Source organism: Doryrhamphus excisus, chromosome 18 (assembly GCF_030265055.1).
Source record: "Doryrhamphus excisus isolate RoL2022-K1 chromosome 18, RoL_Dexc_1.0, whole genome shotgun sequence".
In the NCBI taxonomy this organism is placed as follows: domain Eukaryota; kingdom Metazoa; phylum Chordata; class Actinopteri; order Syngnathiformes; family Syngnathidae; genus Doryrhamphus; species Doryrhamphus excisus.
This window is the reverse complement of record NC_080483.1, coordinates 4886447-4906986: the sequence shown is the minus strand read 5'-3', so window position 1 is coordinate 4906986 and position 20540 is coordinate 4886447. Positions and strand designations below refer to the sequence as shown.

General features: G+C 42.1%; 2 protein-coding genes across 2 annotated transcripts in view; one reads left to right on the top strand and one right to left on the bottom strand.

The window, feature by feature from the left end:
• rims4 (regulating synaptic membrane exocytosis 4) overlaps window positions 1-7162 on the bottom strand; it is a 40493-nt gene extending 33331 nt beyond the window's left edge. Inside the window, exon 1 of the mRNA XM_058055313.1 lies at window positions 7095-7162. The gene's annotated coding sequence lies outside the window, so the exon portion shown is untranslated. The remainder of the gene's footprint in view (window positions 1-7094) is intronic.
• A 5860-nt stretch (window positions 7163-13022) lies between these two features.
• On the top strand, window positions 13023-20335 carry ywhaba (tyrosine 3-monooxygenase/tryptophan 5-monooxygenase activation protein, beta polypeptide a). Its single transcript, XM_058055186.1, has 7 exons — window positions 13023-13188; window positions 15567-15726; window positions 16627-16767; window positions 16898-17021; window positions 17103-17266; window positions 17348-17443; window positions 19046-20335. Exons 2-7 carry the CDS (start codon window positions 15574-15576, stop codon window positions 19100-19102), a joined length of 735 nt encoding a protein of 244 aa, XP_057911169.1. The 5' UTR covers window positions 13023-13188; window positions 15567-15573; the 3' UTR covers window positions 19103-20335.
• Window positions 20336-20540: the final 205 nt, after the last annotated feature.

Below are 20540 nucleotides of genomic sequence, written 5' to 3'. Positions count from 1 at the left end.
TGTTTTCGGACTGTTTAGTGAACATGGGCCAGTATGCAGCTGGACTAGCCCACAAACTTGCTGAAGCCTGACGCCTTTCCGATGTTACTTGGTCATGTCTAACAGTCAGAAGAGCAAGCAGTAAGTATCAGTTTATTAGTGACCTAACTGTGTTTACTTTGTGTAAGTCATGGAGCAAAAGCGCTACACTACAAATGTTGTGTCAAGATTGTCTGCACTCAATAAACACGGACCTACGTTACCACTCTTTGAGTTCATACACGGTAATTCAAGGGTCTTTTCAAGTAGCTCTCCAAAGGGTTTATTCATGCCTGCAGGCGGGCCATGGGTGGAATAGATTAAAACAAACCTTTTTGGAAAGCCAATAAAATACAGCTGGTATAGGTGCAGATTTAGGAAGATCTAGAAAGCTTTCTGTGCTGGTTATTGTGTGTAGCTGCTCTATAAGAGTCCAAAACTCAATACAAAAGGTCGAAAAACAAGCATTACAGGTCCCCTTTAATTCCGCATTGTGTCGAGAGTGAATAATGGCAATCGAAGAGAGAAGGAGGGAGGTTCTGGAGCTGAATAGTCACCAAATTTGGAGAAGAACAATGTCAACGGCTAGCTCGCAGGAGAGTTGGCGGCGAGTATGAGAGTAGGAGGCGCGACCCGTGTGTCAAACATTGGCATTTTTATGGCCATGTCAATTACTCGTGGTTTTATGCCAATTGCTGGGTGGTCCCGCAGCCTGACACGACACAAAGTGGGGAGCTAATGTGTTCCAAAACACACTCACTCAAACCCGACATGTAAAATTAATGAAGCGAAAGGCGACAACCGCTGCGCTTTATGCAAAAATAATAATTAGCAGTTGAATGCTACCACTTACAAAAAAAGGCGTCACCAAGGTAACTACAGCAGCCATGTCACAATCATCTGACGAGTGGATGATGACAACACCTAAAGAGGACGGACAAAAGCAGAGCATGGATTTCTATTTTTAGTTGGACATTCACTGAATTAAGCAACTTTAACACATGACAAGTTCTCCATTGAGAGCCCCCACCTAGCCCACTCCCACCACAGGAGTCTAAATCTAAAGCTTGAATTCTTCTCACAGACTCCTGGCGTGGCTCAATAGGTGCTGCTGTTTTGGTTTGCACTTTATCATTCAAATGGTCTAATTCTCTCAAGTACAATAATTCATTTTCTACCGCTTATCCTCACGAGGGTCGTGGGGGTGCTGGAGCCTATCCCAGCTGTCTTCGGGCGAGAGGCGGGTGGGGTACACCCTGGACTGGTGGCCAGCCAATCACAGAGCACATATAGTCAAACAACCATTCACACTCACATTCATACCTATGGATAATTTGGAGTCGCCAATTAACCTAGCATGTTTTTGGAATGTGGGAGGAAACCGGAGTACTTGGAAAAATCCCACACATGCACGGGGAGAACATGCAAACTCCAAACAGAGATGGCCGAGGGTGGGGAAAGACAAAATAAGAAGCCAGAAAGTTACCACTTCCACACAAATTAGGAGGAGAACTGATTCATTCATTCATTTTCTATTGCTTATCCTCACGAGGGTCGTGGGGGGTGCTGGAGCCTATCCAGATGTCTCCGGGCGAGAGGCAGGGTACACCCTGGACTGGTGGCCAGCCAATCACAGGGCACATATAGACAAACAACCATTCACACTCACATTTATACCATAACCATTCACACTCACATTTATACCTATGGGCAATTTGGAGTCACCAATTAACTTTGCATGTTTTTGGAATCTGGGAGGAAACCGGAGTACCCAAAGAAAACCCACGCATGCACGAGGAGAACATGCAAACTCCACACAGAGATGGCCGAGGGTGGGGAAAGACAAAATAAGAAGCCAGAAAGTTACCACTTCCACACAAAATAGGAGGAGAACTCATTCATTCATTCATTTTCTATTGCTTATCCTCACGAGGGTCGTGGGGGGTGCTGGAGCGTATCCCAGCTGTCTTCGGGCGAGAGGCGGGGTACACCCTGGACTGGTGGCCAGCCAATCACAGGGCACATATAGACAAACAACCATTCACACTCACATTCATACCTATGGACAATTTGGAGTCGCCAATTAACCTAGCATGTTTTTGGAATGTGGGAGGAAACCGGAGTACCCGGAGAAAACCCACGCATGCACGGGGAGAACATGCAAACTCCACACAGAGATGTCCGAGGGTGGGGAAAGACAAAATAAGAAAACAAAAAGTTACCACTTCCACACAAAATAGGAGGAGAACTCATTCATTCATTCTATTGCTTATCCTTGCCTATCCGAGCTGTCTTCGGGCGAGAGGCGGGGTACACCCTGGACTGGTGGCCAGCCAATCACAGGGCACATATAGACAAACAACCATTCACACTCACATTCATACCTATGGACAATTTGGACTCACCAATTAACCTAGCATGTTTTTGGAATGTGGGAGGAAACCGGAGTACCCGGAGAAAACTCACGTATGCACAGGGAGAACATGCAAACTCCACACAGAGATGGCCGAGAGTGGAATCAAACTCGGGTCTCCCAGCTGTAAGGCCTGCCCACTAACCACTCTCTCAAGTACATGACAAATAAAATGCTCAACACATGCTGCATTTGAAAATAAGAGAAACGATGGTCTTTCGACTGTAGGATTTCAGACATGTTCACCCAATTAGTGTGTGAACCTCAGTGGTTTCCTTTGCAGATGCAGCGTGCGACACCATTTTCACATATTTCCTGTCTGTAAACACTGTCTTGTAAAAAGAGAGGTTATTTAGAGCAGGTTTGAAAACGTCACTTGTGTGTTGGTCCTGCAGGATCTCTGGACTCCATCCACAAGACAGAAGGTGGGACAGCTAGGGGTATGACCCCCACCGTGTGTGTGTGTGAGTGTGTGTGTGTGTGCGTGCGAGATGAAAAAGCACAGAAATTGAGCTTATTTTGTGTTTAGATGAAGGGAGGGGGCCAGATAAAGATGTTATGTAAGTCTGTCATGATGGATTACCAGGTAGCTGGGTGTGCGTGTGTGTGTGCGCGTGTGTGTGTGTGTGTGTGTGTGTGTGTGTGTGTAACTCACTGAATTCCTCTGTGATTTCTCAGGATAAAAACAGCTGAGAGGTAGAAAGACTATTATTGGATACACAGCACTTCATCTAACTGTGTGCATAAATCAGTGTTTCTCAAACAGCGGGGCGAGCCCCCCTGTGGGAGAGGGAGGGAGGACATTCAATGTTAGTGCAGACCTGCCAACATGTACACATTTATCTTACTCAGCATGCAATACGACTCTGGAATAAGCTTGTATGCTTCACAACTCTTCATTTTGTTGCATTTCGCTGGTTTCAGTTTTGAGTTCAGTGTGTACAGTACAGATAAATAAATACATATCCGTTTCTCAAATTGGGGGGGGGGGCGCAAAATAACTGAGAACCGCTGGCAGATATAATAATTACAGTAATATTACAGCTGCAAAAGCGACACAAGTTTGTTTTTGGAGAATTGTTTTAACCTATTGTTGTGTCTCTGTCTGTCTATGTAGCTGCAGTAACTAAGGCTTATACAAACATATATATACATATATGTACATACAAGTACACACAGACTAAGAGCCGTGGAATCGGGCATCATAGTGGTTTCCACGACAACAACATCCAAGTGTCACGGTAAATTACGACATCGCCCCCCCCTCTAGATGACACCATGACTCCGCCCCCTGGTCATAAATACCTGTCACTGTTTGCTGCGGTGACATTTTCACAGTAAAGGTTACCTAGTGCAGATGTTGCCATGGACACTCCTGATGAAAATGAGCCGACGGACAAGAAATGATCCACAAGGTCAGGAAGGTCATGTGATGAAGTGGCGGCACAGCCTGAACGCTGTAGAGCAGTGTTAGTCCAGGCCAGCAGGGGGCAGGAGAGGGAGCCAAATTTCCCGCCAATGGAACAATGGTGTCATGACTGCAAGGTAGTTGTATGGAGGACATGCATGTCTTCTGACATATGCTTTGTTGTGCTTACAGCAGCCACTAGATAGCGTAGATGAGTTGTATGGAAGAAGTAGGTCGCTGTAGAGTGGCAAAAGAGCTTCAGCCTAGTTTGCGAGCAAAGTGGGCCGTGGCCTCAGACACAATTTACTTCAAAAGTAGAACGCAGACTCACAATTATCTGCTCTTCTTATTCATCGTTTCCCGTCAGGACAGAACCTTTTCTTCTCTTTGGAGAAGTTATTAGATAGCTTAGCTTAGTTACTTCAACTGCTGAAATTCTGTTTTGTTTTGTTTTTATTGACCCCGACACATTTTACATTCTTTTGTCACAATTTGATTATGTTCTTATAATAACATTGAAAATATGAAAATATGAGCTGGAAACCTCATATTACAAATATACAACATAAGGTGGCCAGAAATATTTCAATATTGAACAAAGCAAAATTTGTTCTCAATCAGAAATCACTCCACACTCTTTATTGCTCTCTGGTTCTACCATATCTTACTTATTGTGTGGAAATATGGGCTAATAACTATAAAAGCAATCTTCACTCGCTAAATGTACTGCAAAAAAGGCCAGTAAGGATAATTCATAATGCCGCCTACAGAGAACATACTAACTCCTTATTTCTAAAATCACAAATACTTCAACTTGCTGATATAGTTCATCTTCAAACAGCTAAAATAATGCATAAGGCTAAAAATAACCAATTAGCTAAAAATGTCATCCAATACTTCTCTACAAGAGAGGAGAAATATGATCTCAGGGAAGAAGTACATTTGAAACACTTATATGCTAGGACTACGTAAAAAAAAACAATAGCATTTCAGTATGTGGAATCAAACTATGGAATGGATTGAGTAAGGAAATCAAACAATGCACAACGATGAGCCAATTCAAGAAACAATACAAGCAGTTGATGTTTGCTAAATACAAGGATGAAGAGTCTTGAACCAGTCATGATGTGCTATATATATCACTATATTGACACTTACTATGGTACCCATTATGTCATTGGATGCTCATATCACCTCGTACTTCGGTACGAGGTGCATTATTAAAAAAAAACAACCTTAAACTGTATTATGGAAAGCAGGAAGTGAACAAATGTAACAGTTACTGATTGTAAAAGTACCAGATGGAGGGGTAGGATTTAATAAGCTTTGCTTCTTCCTACTCCTTTTGGACATGTGGAACTGTGAACTGATTATGGGATGCACTCAATTGTAATCTGATGCATGTTCAAATGAAATAAAACCATTACCATTACCATTACATTGCAATGTTTTACATGGGTTAAACAACCAATGGTCTGTTAATCAATGAAATCAGCAGCCATCTTTACATGTTTACAATTTACAACAAAAACTACAAAAAAGGATGCTGGAGGTGTCAACGCTTTCAGGAATGATCTACAAGAACAAAGATAGAAGAGTGTATACAATGCAAATGATGTTGATGAAGCATATGAACACTTTCTGAATACTTATGTATCTTTATGGCAACAACCATAAACCAGGGGTCTCAAACACGCAACACTAATTTGAGGCCCCCGCCTTGATATGACAGTTTAATGTTAGTGGGGCCCACGCAAGTTTGATATGGATGCTGTATGGTATCATGTACCCAGAAAAAATTATTACGTTTGATTAATGTTCATGTTAAAGGTTAAATAACTGTTAATAGTTATCCTCCCTATCCGTGTGGAAGTGGTAAGTTTTTGGCTTTTTAAGTTTAAAGGAAATAACTTGAAGGCTACCGTTTAGGTCGCTAGCTCTCTAGTTTGCGAGTTAGCATGTGTCTCAAGACCCTGCAGTTGTGCAATATGTTGTAAATAAAAAGAGTATAAATGTGACTATAGTCGTGTTTTGTCATGTCTACAGGGCTCTAATAATGCTTTGTTCATTTTAATCTGAAAAAAATAATTTGTCTACCCACCAACTATATGTGGTTTCTTAATTTTTAATTATTTGTTTTATTATTTAATTATTATTATTATATTTATTTATTACTGATTGATTGATTTTCTTTATTCTTGATCTTATTTTGTGTAGAAAAATAAAAATGAAGATATTTGAGAACAGTGGAATGTTTTATCAGAGCTTTTCTTATAGAAACTCGGAACCAAAGCAAAGTTTATTCATTTTATTCCAATTTGCTTCCAGTTGACCAATAACGTTCTGGCAAAAGCAGAGACTTTAAAATGTTACACAAATCAACCAGTGTCATTGCAAGTGAGGTCATTGTACTAGTGTGTTCACACTGTCAGTACTAGGATGTTGCACTCAAGATACTTAAATGGTCACCATCTTGGTAGACGGTAGAAGGTAGTGAACAGAAGAAGAAGAATTTGGTAAATATTTAGATCATTATTTCCGGTAAGTGGACAACAACAGTCATGGATTTGCACCCTCAGGGGCTAAGTACACGGTGTTAAGGGTTGCATTTGAGACGAAAGCTGAAAAGTACTTGGGTACTGCACTCAAAATGCTAAAAATGATCACTGTGCTGTGATGGACCTCTTGGCTATTATAGAAGGTGAGAGGACATCATTTCTGCCTCATTTGAGGTGTTGCCCCTCTACCACCTGGAGGGCTTGTATGCCTTGAAAATCCTGTGGTACAGAATGAGGAAGACAATCCACGATGACTTGACGTATATTCACCCTCAGGATTTATTCTTCCTCTCTGAACAATAACAACACTTCAGATCTCATAAGATGACTACACCAACAGTTGGCCATTTGTTTCCAGCATTATTGGTGAAACAAACATTTGAACAGCTAAACATTTGTGATGTTAAGACATTGTCTTCACATGTCAATCTAGTGACAATTTCCACAGCCAATGTATACATTTCACATATCGTTAGTACAATACTATCAGTAACACATTTCACATATTTCAGTTAGCCTGCTTAATGCTATTCACCATACATGAAGGACTGCTAGCATTAGCCGTTAGCCATTTCACATGTGCTCAAATGCTCTACAAAACATTCATAACAAACCACTTTGCAGTCAGCTGTTTACTTTAGCAACTTTCTACACTCTTTACAGTCGTTTGCATAAATTATTTCTACTTTATACTGACCTGTGGTACAGAATGAGGAAGACAATCCACGATGACTTGACGTATATTCACCCTCAGGATTTATTCTTCCTTTGTCGTTTTGTCACCTACTCTATACCACCATCCCTGCTAGCACCCCCTAGTGGACCTTGCGGTATTACACCCAAACGCCAACAATGGAGATTTGGTTATTTTAGACACAAACATATAAAAAATAGTAGGGTGTCTTTTTTTCTTTTACAACTGAATTTTATATGTATGACAAGAACTATTACTACTCTTACATGCTTTAACCATATTTATACATTTTAAACTGTTATTTTAAAACCATGTTACCTTATCTTTTATGTACCTTACAGAGGCACGGAGTATACACAAGCGAAAATAGTCATAATAAATAGATTTTTAATTATTGTGCAATGGAAAATTGGGGTAAAAAAACTGACCCATATTTCATGAGACGATCCAGCCATGAAGAAGGTGAAGCACAATGACAGTCATGGCTTCCGGATAGCACTACGGAGTTTTGGAGTGTGCTGTATTCCATTTGAGACACAACCTATAAGTGGAGGAGGCCAAAGTACTGTCATCAAAAAGCCAACCACAAGTATTAGTTGCCATATAGTCGTGAAAAAAAAAGCTTTGTGCTGCAGGTAGATACACCTGCACAGTGAGTAATCACATGAGCTGGGGAGAAAAAAAAAGCACAGGAGGTGCAATGATCCACTCTGCTATAAATAACTGTCCCGCTCCTTCCTCTGAGGACGCCAGCAGGAATTTGTGCTCATTTCTCGGCCTGTGACAGCACCACGAGCCAAGCAGGCCCGCTGGAACACGGCGACCACGTGCATGCACTCATTGAGCGATGGAACCCGCCGCTCTCCGGGGAGCTACCCCAACATGTGATTCAGATTCAATCTGCGGCAGCGCTTTGTTTTCCACTCTTTCCCAGCATGCATTGCACACACAAACAGATGCATTCAATGGATTTTCACTACATGGCAGCCAAGCAGCAGTCAGCTTTCTTCTATACTCCTGTTAGAAATAGTCCACATTATCATAATATCATAATCCTCACTTAATCTTCACACAGAAGAACACATTTCCAGTTTGGTGGACATTTTTATCCTTGGGAAAATCACGTGACTGTCATATCGAAAATGTTTCCTATACATCACTCCGGGACTTAATCATGTAAAGTCAGGACACTGTTGATAAGAACCAATATTGTTGTCTGGTTCATGAGTTAGCAGGACTATTTGTTTGACAATCTTAAACCAATTTAAATATTAGCCAATGACAACAGGACTCAACACAAATTGCAGTTTTAAAATGAAACTTGGTATTATTAAGGGAGAAGAAAATCAAAATCGACATGGCCCAGTGTGGAAAAAGTGATTGCCCCTTAGACCTGGTTGAACTGGTTGGGGCAACCTCAGCAACAACAACTGCAATCAAACATTTGTGATGACATGCAATGAGTCTCTTGAATGGCTGTGGAGGAATTTTGACTCACTCATCTTTGCAGAATTGTTGTCATTCAGCCACATTGGAGGCTTTTGGAGCCTTTTGAAGGTCATGCCACAGCAATATAGCATTAAGGATCATCTCAATTTTTTCAAGAAAACATCTAGATGAGGCCCAAGACCTTTGGGAACATACCCATACAAAACTTGAACTTTTTGGTAGGTGTGTGTCCCATTACATCCAGTTACCAACAGTAAAATATGGTGGTGGTAGTGTGATGGTCTGGGGCTATTTTGCTTTTTTGCAGGGCCTGGAAAACTTGATAAATAGAATCACAAATGCTGTTTACCAGAAAATCCTGAAGGAGAATGTCCGGTGTGATGGGAAAATGTATATTATATATGCTAAATACAAGGATGAAGAGTCTTGAACCAGTCATGATGTGCTATATATATCACTATATTGACACTTACTATGGTACACATTATGTCATTGGATGGTCATATCACCTCGTACTTCGGTACGAGGTACATTATAAAAAAAATAAAAAATAAAAAAAATAACCCTTAAACTGTATTATGGAAAGCAGGAAGTGAACAAATGTAACAGTTACTGATTGTAAAAGTACCAGATGGAGGGGTAGGATTTAATAAGCTTTGCTTCTTCCTACTCCTTTTGGACATGTGGAACTGTGAACTGATTATGGGATGCACTCAATTGTAATCTGATGCATGTTCAAATGAAATAAAACCATTACCATTACCATTACTTTGGAGTGGCCTATAGTCAAGGTCCTGACATGCATCCTATTGAGATGCTGTGGCATCAAACACCATGCTGGTTGAACTGCAACAATTCTGCAAAGATGAGTGGGCCCAAATTCCTCCACTGCACTCTAAGAGACTAATTGGAAGTTATCACAAACACTTGATTGCAATTGTTGCTGCTAAGGGTGGCTCAACCGGCTATTAGTTTTAGGGGACATTCACTTTTTCACACAGGCGGCCCTATTTAGGTTTGGAATTTTGGAATTTTGTGTTCCAATAATTATTGTTCAATGTATTCAAATCAGTAAAACAAGGGTGACCAAGTTTATGCACCTGCCTACTTTTGTTTAAATAATTATTGCATTCTTTCTGTAAATCCTATAAATTTCATCTCACTTCTCATAACGGAAATCACCAATCCCAACAGCCGGTGATTTATCAGGAAAGTCTTGAAAATGACCTTGAGAGTCACTTGCAAAAGCTTCATACTTGTTTGTCAGAGAAAACGTGGGTTAATATTATGTGAATTGTTTCCTCATAAAAGTTACTTCAAACGGTTCAATCTGTGGCCACTCCAAATCCTCCCTATGAATATTGATGATAGAGCTCCATCTGAACCGTATTAAAAGTCTTTGGCTTTTGTCTTGATGTTTCTCAGCAAGCAGCTTGTTGTGAGGACAAACAGAACCTCTATTGATTTTTTTGTATTGGTTTTCTTCAGCTTGAGGCCCCACAGCAAGGTCTGAGTTACGGGACTTCATAACGTATCGATTCCATCGCTGTCAGCTTGACTGAAGACTCCATCATGGCGGTGGCGCGGCTGTCGCTCATGTGGATGACGAGCACTGCTGCATCATCCTCTTGTTCTGCATGAGTTTAGTGACTCAATTGCATGTGTGATTAATAAATCTACCTCCAAACGTGAACATGTGCAACAACAACATCAACTGATTCCTTTTCAGAGGGTCCACTTGTGTTTCATCAGCATCTCAGGGTCAGGAAAAGTCAATAAAGTTCAAGACGAAGAGAAGATGTAGGTTGATGTTGCTTTGGGCACTTTGTGTGGAGATCAGCTTGGAACTCACGGCAGTGTTTATACTGACATCTAGCGGCTGCTTTGGAGAGGCGCAGCCACATGGTCAACTCCTTATTTCATTCACTTTCACTTTATAATGACTAAAGGCTACACCACTTAGAGACATCCATTAGAAAATATGTATCAAAATTATGCTCGTACAGCTTATTTTACAATTATAATGTTTTTGGCGGTGTGATATAAGCATACAGCATACACTGTCTATAGTAATCCCTCATTTATCAAGGTTAATTGGTTCCGTGAAATGGAATATTTTCATAGAGCCTTCATAAGCTGTTTGCAAACTTCTAAATATGAATATTTTAACATTATTATAACCCTGTATATATGAAAAAACAACCCTATCATCACCTTTACACGCCTATGACCTTATGTAGTACATATCACGAGGGTAAATACAGAATTTAAGAAAGTAATAAAACATAATAGCATAATAATTAAAGTAATACTGATTGTTACATTGTTGTTACATTGTAATGGTAATGGTAATGGTAATGGTAATGGTAATGGTAATGGTAATGGTAATGGTAATGGTAATGGTAATGGTAATGGTTTTATTTCATTTGAACATGCATCAGAATACAATTGAGCGCATCCCATAATCGGTTCACAGTTCCACATGTCCAAAAGGAGTAGGAAGAAGCAAAGCTTATTAAATCCTACCCCTCCATCTGGTACTTTTACAATCAGTAACTGTTACATTTGTTCACTTCCTGCTTTCCATAATACAGTTTAAGGTTGTTTTTTTTTTTGAAAATTTAATTTTTTAATTTTTTGTCCCGTATCGAAGTACAAGGTGATATGAGCATCCAATGACATAATGGGTACCATAGTAAGTGTCAAAATAGTGATATATATAGCACATCATGACTGGTTCAAGACTCTTCATCCTTGTATTTAGCAAACATCAACTGCTTGTATTGTTTCTTGAATTGGCTCATCGTTGTGCATTGTTTGATTTCCTTACTCAATCCATTCCATAGTTTGATTCCACATACTGAAATGCTATGGCTAGCATAACGTAGTCCTAGCATATAAGTGTTTCAAATGTACTTCTTCCCTGAGATCATATTTCTCCTCTCTTGTAGAGAAGTATTGGATGACATTTTTAGCTAATTGGTTGTTTTTAGCCTTATGCATTATTTTAGCTGTTTGAAGATTAACTATATCAGCAAGTTTAAGTAATTGTGATTTTAGAAATAATGAGTTAGTATTATCTCTGTAGGCGGCATTATGAATTATCCTTTTTTGCAGAAAATAACTATAATAACTGTATTTCTATAACTAGAAAAACAATATCCTTAAACCACAAAGCCAAGCTATTGGCTTCAATGTGGCCCAGCCAGAGACTTGACTTCAATCTGAGATGTGAAAATGGCTTTTCACTGACGCCTCCCATCCAATTCAACCTAACAATGTTTGTGAGGTGTTGCAAAGAGGAACGGGCAACGCTGCCCAAAGATAGGTGTGCCAACCTTGTGGCATCATTTTCAAAGAGACTTGAGGCTGTATTGAGCAAAGGCTGTGAATGCTTACACATGCTCAATTTCTCTCTTTCTCTCCAAAAGAAATCCTGTCGTCATATGGGGTGTTGTGTGTAGAATTTTATCGGAAGAAATTTGTTCCATTTTAGAATAAGATGGACAGATGATAGATAGATTAAATATATAGAATAAATATCATCCGACAATATCACAATATCGTTTTTGTCCTCCAACCAGCCTTGGCATTTTATGTGATCAAGCTTTGTCATAACATCGAATATTTTACAGGTTCTGTGTCACTAGTGGACAGATGAGTAGATCATAAGTGGTGTCAGTTGTGATTCTTCACGGTGTTTGTGTAGGCCACGTACGCTGACACGATGGTGAACTGGGATATCACAGCAGCAGCCTCTTGGAGACAGTTGCCATGGAGACACGCAAACGTCATCCTTTCCCCCCTCTTTTTTTTGGTTGGACTTTCTTTATTGACAACAAGGAGGGACAGAGGTAACATCCACAAACATACATGAGACATTTATTCTGTGTTGTTCATCATTTTGGGGAATGACATCCTGCTTACACTCTGGACTGGTGGCCAGCCAATCACTAGGCACATACTGTATTGAGACGACAAATGAATATTCACACTCACATTCATACCTATATGGTCAATTTAAAGTCGCCAATTAAGCTAACATGTTTTTGGAATGCGGAAGGAAACTGGAGTACCGGGTCACCGTGCGACCTTTCAATGCAACAATATAAATAAAATAATACATGTTTTATTACATACAATTGGTACAAACAAAATTCTGTTTTTGCTGTTTTCTTAATTATATTTCTACAGTGTTCCACAAATGGCCCCCAGGCCTCTCTTACTTAGCGTTTTCTCTGCTTTTTCTCCATTACTCTAAGCAGTTCAGTACAACATTGAGCAAAACAATGTCATGATATTTTAATCATTGGTTTTAAAACCATGTCATGGTATTTTACTCCTTTTACTTATTTCATCGTCTCAGTGAGGGCAGCAGACAGACCGAAGACAAACTCAAAGTCTTACGTCATCGTGTAATTGTTGCCATGACCCTGCTGACGTCAAGCCCCTGCTAAGATGAGTGGAAAACCCCAAAGCGCGGTCGCCGTGGATACTGGCGGGGGGAGGGGTGTGGCTTAGAGGAAGCGGAAGTGTCAGAGCAGGCGGAAGTGGTTGAGCCCTGAATAGCCGAGCATTGAGAGGAGGACGCCTCCATAAACCTTCATCGTTCACAGCAGAACATCGAGAACCCTAGTACCTTCGAAATGTGAGTTGACCTGCTTTTGGCGCCATTGATGTTTTATACGCACCGCCAGTTGGCTCCTTTGCGGGGGGAGGCGGTTTTCGCTTTCTCCGTGGCGGACGTTGCCTATTGTGGTTTGGGGCTGGGTGTGAGGATTTAGGCCGAGGCTTGCGGCCACATAGGGACGGATATTCCAGCCCGGCAAAGTTCTATGTCGCTGCATATCTACCCTTTATAAAAAATATTGTCAAGCAAATGCACCTTTTGCTCGATTAGGGAGTCGCCATTTTGGACCTTTTGGTCAGCTTAGCAGAGCTAGTCGACGGGCGGACGGAGGGGACATTTTACTGTCTACTTTGGCTTAGCACGGGGGACGTAATGGAGACATTTCCATTGTGCTTGGCATCAATATTATTGACAGATTAGATGCTGTAAGTGATCAGAACACCGTAATGCTCGATGCTTAGCTCTGCTCCATCATGGCGTAGGCTAACACACCCTCATTTCCCGGGAGCCCCCCCCCCCCCTTCTCCACCCCCGTCAAATTTGAGGTTAGTCGATTATCTTATTGAAAATACACCACTGTCTTCGATCAGATCAAATGTCTTTGGTATATATATTTTGTAGGACATCGGTTGGATTACAGATGCCAAATTGATTGGGGTCCGTTCCCCTTTAGCATGCAGCTAACAGTGACGTGAGGCTAGCATGCTAAGCTAAGCTCCATCTTAAAATTCCACAGGGGAGTGCGACAAGGAGGAGGGCGTAACTGCTAGCAGGCCTGCTAAACCGCATAGCCAAGTGCGCACCTCGAAGGGTGCGCTGGCTAGGTGTTAGCATCAGTGCGTCCACTGCGTGACAAACATATTTAGCAGGTACGGTCGTGTGTCTCTTAAACTACGCTTGAACGAAGTTTCAATGGAGGACATAAAAACGTGCCAGGAAAGTGGGTTTTTTTGTCCGTACAAAAATCAGTTTCTCGTCGACGCTCAGCGGTAGCTAAAAGTGCTAGATGCTACTAGCATTGAAATCACAACTCGCATGTATGATGAACACTTGTCTCTTAATAAATTAATACATATATGCATCTCCTGTCCATATGTTGAAATGTGCTATATGTAGATATACCGTTATTTTGAATATACAAAAGTCAATACTCAATACATGTGTAACTGTCAAATGCATCTCATACAGGACTTTTTTTTTAACAATCGGTTTTACTTGGAGCTGTAGACCACACGTGACCGTTCTGGCTAACACATCACAACATAGCATAGCTGTTCCGGGATAACGGCAAATTTATCGTTTGCTCACATTTTGTGACCATTTTTTGGTGCAATAACTCACATTATTTAATTGTGTTAATAATGAATTAATATGTAATTTTATAAAATGATAGGGGTCAATTAAGGAAATTCAGCATTAAGCAGTTTGATCTGCTTTTGGTGAATGAATGCGCTTGAAGTTAAACGTGCAGTTGTTTGCTGTTGGTGAATATACTATTCACATGCACACCACCCACATGCTTCAAAGAAGTGGGATGGACGCTCAAATATTAATCAGCCGTATGAAGAAAATAAAGAGGTCTCCATGTGAGCAGAGCGTGTTACAGGCAAGCCTACCAGGAGGTGTTCTCCTTCACGCTTGCACTTTTTGATGAAAAGGCAAAGCAGACAAAAGAAGGTAGTGGAGAGCTTTCACAGAGGATTTGTCAGCTCACTTTTTAATGCAGCAATGAGCTCATTTTTGTGTCCGGTGCCTTTTAATGGCTGGACACAATGGTGGGGACATTAATATGCACTCTGGGGTACTGTTAGTCAAATCCAACTCCTGTTGTGCAGAAACTACAGGTAAATGTAAAAAAAAAAGTTGTTGGAAGTCGTTTGAATTGAGAATATATGTGAATTTTTGGATCAATTAAATTGTCCATAGGTATGAATGCGAGTGTGGTATGGATGGTTTTGTCTATTTGTCTGTAATGGTCTGGCGACCAGTCCAGGGTGTACCCCGCCTGGCGACCAGTCGGCCGCCGGTCCAGGGTGTACCCCGCCTGGCGACCAGTCGGCCGCCGGTCCAGGGTGTACCCCGCCTGGCGACCAGTCGGCCGCCGGTCCAGGGTGCACCCCGCCTGGCGACCAGTCGGCCGCCGGTCCAGGGTGCACCCCGCCTCTTGCCCGAAAACAGCTGGGATAGGCTCCAGCATGCCTGCGATCTTCTTGATAAGTGGTAGAAAATGAATTAAATGAAATTGGATCATTCCCTGTCCCTTTATTAACCGTTTCTAAGTTTACGTCGGACATTTCTTCCAATGCATTTGCACATAATTTGAGCTGTACTTCCTTCTCGATGCTTATCAACTGAGCATGTCAAGATTGTAACCCATCACATGTTTATCTTTGCAGCCGCAAGATGGAGAGGACTGAGCTGGTGCAGAAAGCCAAGCTTTCCGAGCAGGCAGAGCGCTATGACGACATGGCGTCCGCCATGAAGATGGTAACGGAGCAGAACATAGACCTGACCAACGAGGAGCGCAACCTGCTCTCTGTGGCCTACAAGAATGTGGTAAGAATCTACAGTCACTGCATCAACCGTGACTAGAACCATGTCCCAAATGCGACCATTTTGTGAGACGAGTCAAAGCAAAAATAAAAAATTGGATAATAATATATAATAATAATAATTGGCAATAACATCAACAAAGATTTTTTGATCCATGAGCCATGTCTGTGTTCTAACGCTGTCAGCAAATGTGGCTGTCTTCACACATGCGCGGCCATCGTCCTCACTTGCGGTACGCACACAGGCTGATCCGTATGACTCATTCACAGCTTCACAGCCAGTCGGCCCAAACAGAACTTTTAACTTCAGGGTCGTTACCAGGGACCCGTGCAACCTATTCTGAAATGCTTCTGTTATCATTTACATGCCAAAGTATCGCGGTATGGATTTTTGGCCATATCACCCATCCCTGCTGTGTGCTCAGTTCCTGCATGCATAAATACATTTTTAATTGGTATCAGCTCATTTCACTCATGGGTGATTGGTATCAGAATCGGCAGCATGAAACCCTGGCGTAACCTCTTGGATCGCCCCACTGGGCTATGTAGCGAAAGGGATCATTTGAAATAATGGCAGCCAAAGGAGCAAACCATGGTGAAAAGAAGCGGGCAATCATTGTGGTGGTCATTTCTGGTAAATGTGTAACAACTAATGGATATGGGATAATGCTATATGGTGAAATTGGCTTACTGAGTAACTATAGTGATTGAATAGTATAGCACACCATTTGAAGTACAACATCCACGTATTGATATGGTTTGTATTTTTGCTATACTTGTCACTCCAAAGAATAAGTGTAAGTATGCATGTGGCGTGACCAGCTGCTTCTTAAGAGTCACTCCGAAGCGTCCTGCTTTGCTTTGCCCGACGTGTCTCCTATCGATATCCATTTGGCGCCCTCAGGTGGGAGCCCGCCGCTCATCCTGGCGCGTCATCTCCAGCATCGAGCAGAAGAGCGAGGGCAATGAAAAGAAGCAGCAGATGGCCCACGACTACCGTGTGAAGATCGAGTCTGAACTCCAAGAAATCTGCCATGACGTGCTGGTACATGCATGGGAGTGGGCGGGGCATGATTGAATAGAGGGCTGTCCAAAGTGCGGCCCACAGTTTGTTTGTTTTTTTTTTAAATACAAGTTGGCATACCTTTCCCTACGCATCCGTGCACCTCTTCTAGAATCTGCTGGACAAATTTCTGATTGCCAACGCCAAGCTGGCAGAGAGCAAGGTGTTCTACCTCAAAATGAAAGGAGACTACTACAGATACCTCTCAGAGGTGGCGTCCGGCGACTCAAAGAAGGGTGCGTGTGGTCCGTGTAGTATTTGCTACTGTCGTGAAAGTCGGGAGAGCTGTTGACTGAATGTTTTCCTTTTGCCTCCAGACACGGTGGAACAGTCCCAGAAGGCCTACCAGCAGGCCTTCGACATCAGCAAGACTGACATGCAGTCCACGCACCCCATCCGACTCGGCCTGGCCCTCAACTTCTCCGTCTTCTACTACGAAATCCTCAACTCACCAGAGCAGGCCTGCTCTCTGGCCAAGCAGGTGGGTGCTCACTGACCCCGTAGTCTGGGGCCGGATGGTGTGGTTTACTTTCTGACCCGCGTCTGGCATTTCCCCTTGCAGGCGTTCGACGAGGCCATCGCCGAACTTGACAGCTTGAACGAGGAGTCGTACAAAGACAGCACGCTGATCATGCAGCTACTACGGGACAACCTGACTGTGAGTAGCTTCTCCATTTGGGATTTCCCACAGGTCTATTTGCGGTTGGGGAGGCTTAACTTAATTTATTTATCCCCGAGGAGATGATGTATTCATCAAATTTGCACAATTGTCCATAATGCATTTGCAAAAAACTTGGAAAACACAACAAATATGTCACTAACACATGTGCGATTATTTTGTGTCCATTCATTTCCGCTTCTAATAGTCCGCCAATATATGACTTTGGTGGTTTTGGTGTAGTTGTTTATTTCAATGAAGTAATGGTTGATCGACTACCTCTTCGTCATTATCCCAATGTCTGGCAAAAGCGACGGCAAACGATCCAAACCTTCAGAACGCGACCATTTGTCTGGAGGAAAAACCTACATTTTTAGTGTTAAGATGGTCTGTCGGTCTCCCACTGTCCTTTTTTTCTCTTGCCATTTTTGTAGCAGTGCAATACTGTGGTACCGCAGTGTTCCACACACTGTTTATGCAGACAGAGGAAGTAGGAAGTACCCCAGAACGTGGAGCACCAACTGCCAAGGTTTTATCAACCTCCATTTGTGCAGAACAGCTTGAAGTAGTTGACCCATTTTATTGGCCTTTTTGTATCATTCTAGATTAGACATTCTTTTTTAGTTTCGGGTAACCTTCGCTGTTTTGTTTTTTAACCTCTGGCACTTCACTACTCACCTTTTTGGACTGGAGCTAGGGTCTGAGTGAGACTGGGCCGCATCAGGTCCCCCCCCAAAAACGCATTTATTAAAAACAGAAAAATATCCAAACTTTTTCAGTGCTTTGGTTCCGATTTTCTACAATAAAAGCTCTGATAAAACATTCCACTGTTCTCAAATATCTATGCACGAAATAAGATGAAAAATAAATACACAAATCAAGAATAAAGAAAATCAATCAGTAATAAATATAATAATAATAATAATGAATCAGCAAATAATAAAAACTTAAGAAACCACATATAGTTGGTGGGTAGACAAATTGTTTTTTTTCAGATTAAAATGAACAAAGCATTATTAGAGCCCTGTAGACATGACAAAACACGACTATAGTCACATTTATACTCTCTTTATTTACAACATATTGCGCAACTGCAGGGTCTTGAGACACATGCTAACTCGCAAACTAGAGAGCTAGCGACCTAAACGGTAGCCTCCAAGTTATTTCCTTTAAACTTAAAAAGCCAAAAACTTACCACTTCCGCACGGATAGGGAGGATAACTATTAACAGTTATTTAACCTTTAACATGAACATTAATCAAATGTAATAATTTTTTCTGGGTACATGATACCATACAGCATCCATATCATCCATATGCGTGGGCCGCACTAACATTAAACTTTCATATCAAGGCGGGGGCCTCAAACTAGTGAGCCGCGTGTTTGAGACCTCTGTCTTAGGCCTTTGGTGTTGGTGGAAATGAATTGAACAGCTTTAAATAGCATAAATTGCTGCTGCATGTTTTCAGTGTTTAGCAAACTCCGAGTTAACTTGTAGGGTGAACGTTATCTCTGAGTGATCCTGAATGCAGCATCCAAGCTGACGGTTGTTTCACCAAAATCTGTCCACCGACTAAACACTAATTGTTGTCTCCTCCCCAGCTGTGGACATCAGAAAACCAGGGAGATGAGGTGGAGGCGGGCGAAGGCGAGAACTAGAGCGCTCTCGGAGGTCCACTCCCCCCACTCCCAACCCATTTAAACGCCCCCCACCCCACCCCCATGCACACCAACGTTCATTCCCTCTTCAAGCCTCTTTGCTCTCTTCTGTATAAGCAGCAGCATGATTCGTACCCCCTACCCCCACCACCTCCACATGGCACTCCATGTCCGGCCCACCCACTAGAACCTTCTGGCCCGTCCTATCTCACTAGGAGGTTTTTTTTTAATTTTTATTCCAATTAAATAATTTGCTCAATCTTTCCTCTTTCCAATCCCCGCCCCCTCTAGCCCAGCGATCTCCTCCTCCTTTCTGTCTCTTGGCTTCTTAGTCCCGCCCACTGGCTGCTTTTATTCCACTTTAATCCAAACAAGACAAAAGGTTATTAAACTGTGTGTTTATTTTCAACAAACACTTTGATGCTGATGAGTCTTTCCTCACTCGGGGTCACGCGGGGAGGGGGGGGGGCACGCCCGCTCTGCTGGTGGTTATACAGAAGGGGGGCAGGGCGTCCCACGAGGTCGTATCGTGACACTGACCAACGAGAGAGCGATCATTCCAGCGTTATATTAGTTTCCATAGCGACCAGGACATCACTCACCTCATCACCGTACAACCAATCAGAAGCTTTGAAATGAAAACATCCTGAATGAGTTGATCAACCTCAAAAAGCTAGAAAACGATTTCCCTCCAAAGTTGCTCAGTGTCACCACGTTCTCCGTGGAGCATCTGGACATTCCACGCTGTAGTTGTCTTTTCCTTTGCTGGGGACAAAAGTCTTTTCATGCACAGACGAGTTGAAAAAATTCTTCCTGCCACGCCTTTCTTTCATATTAGCTAATGAGCGCTGCTTGTTGGCTGCGTAAAGAGACAAAGGATGAATGTTGCAGCCAGCCTGTATGTATGTGTGTATATCTGCTCCTTCACTTTTCTTCTTACCAGTATTCTTCTAATTCAACAAAGTTTTACCATAAAAAGTTTGCTTCTGTGACGGTTTTCCTGCTTAGCGCGCACGTGCTTGTGAACATTTTGACTTCGCTGCAATAAAATGAGAAAATGACAAAAAAAAGATGCATTCCCTCCCCCGCCCCCTCCCACCAGCCTGATTATTGAGCTAGCAGTAGATTTGTGTGTCTTTTAAAAACTCTAGGTTCTACTTTACATGTTACCAACAGGGCAAACTGTAAGACGATTTAAAGTGAAATAAAGGTTTTATCAGTTCTGAAACACCACTGCTCTCTTTCACGTCATTTACTCACATTTTTTCCAGTCCAGTATCTTTGCTGAACACCGCTGACAAGACGTCTTTACTGCAGAGACGTCGGACAGTACCCGGATGTTGCACTCTACGCTCAATATGTTGAATGCTAGGCCACGCCCTTGACAATCGCTATCTTGGCTATGTAGAAAAAGGGGAGGGGTTAACAGAATGGCGGC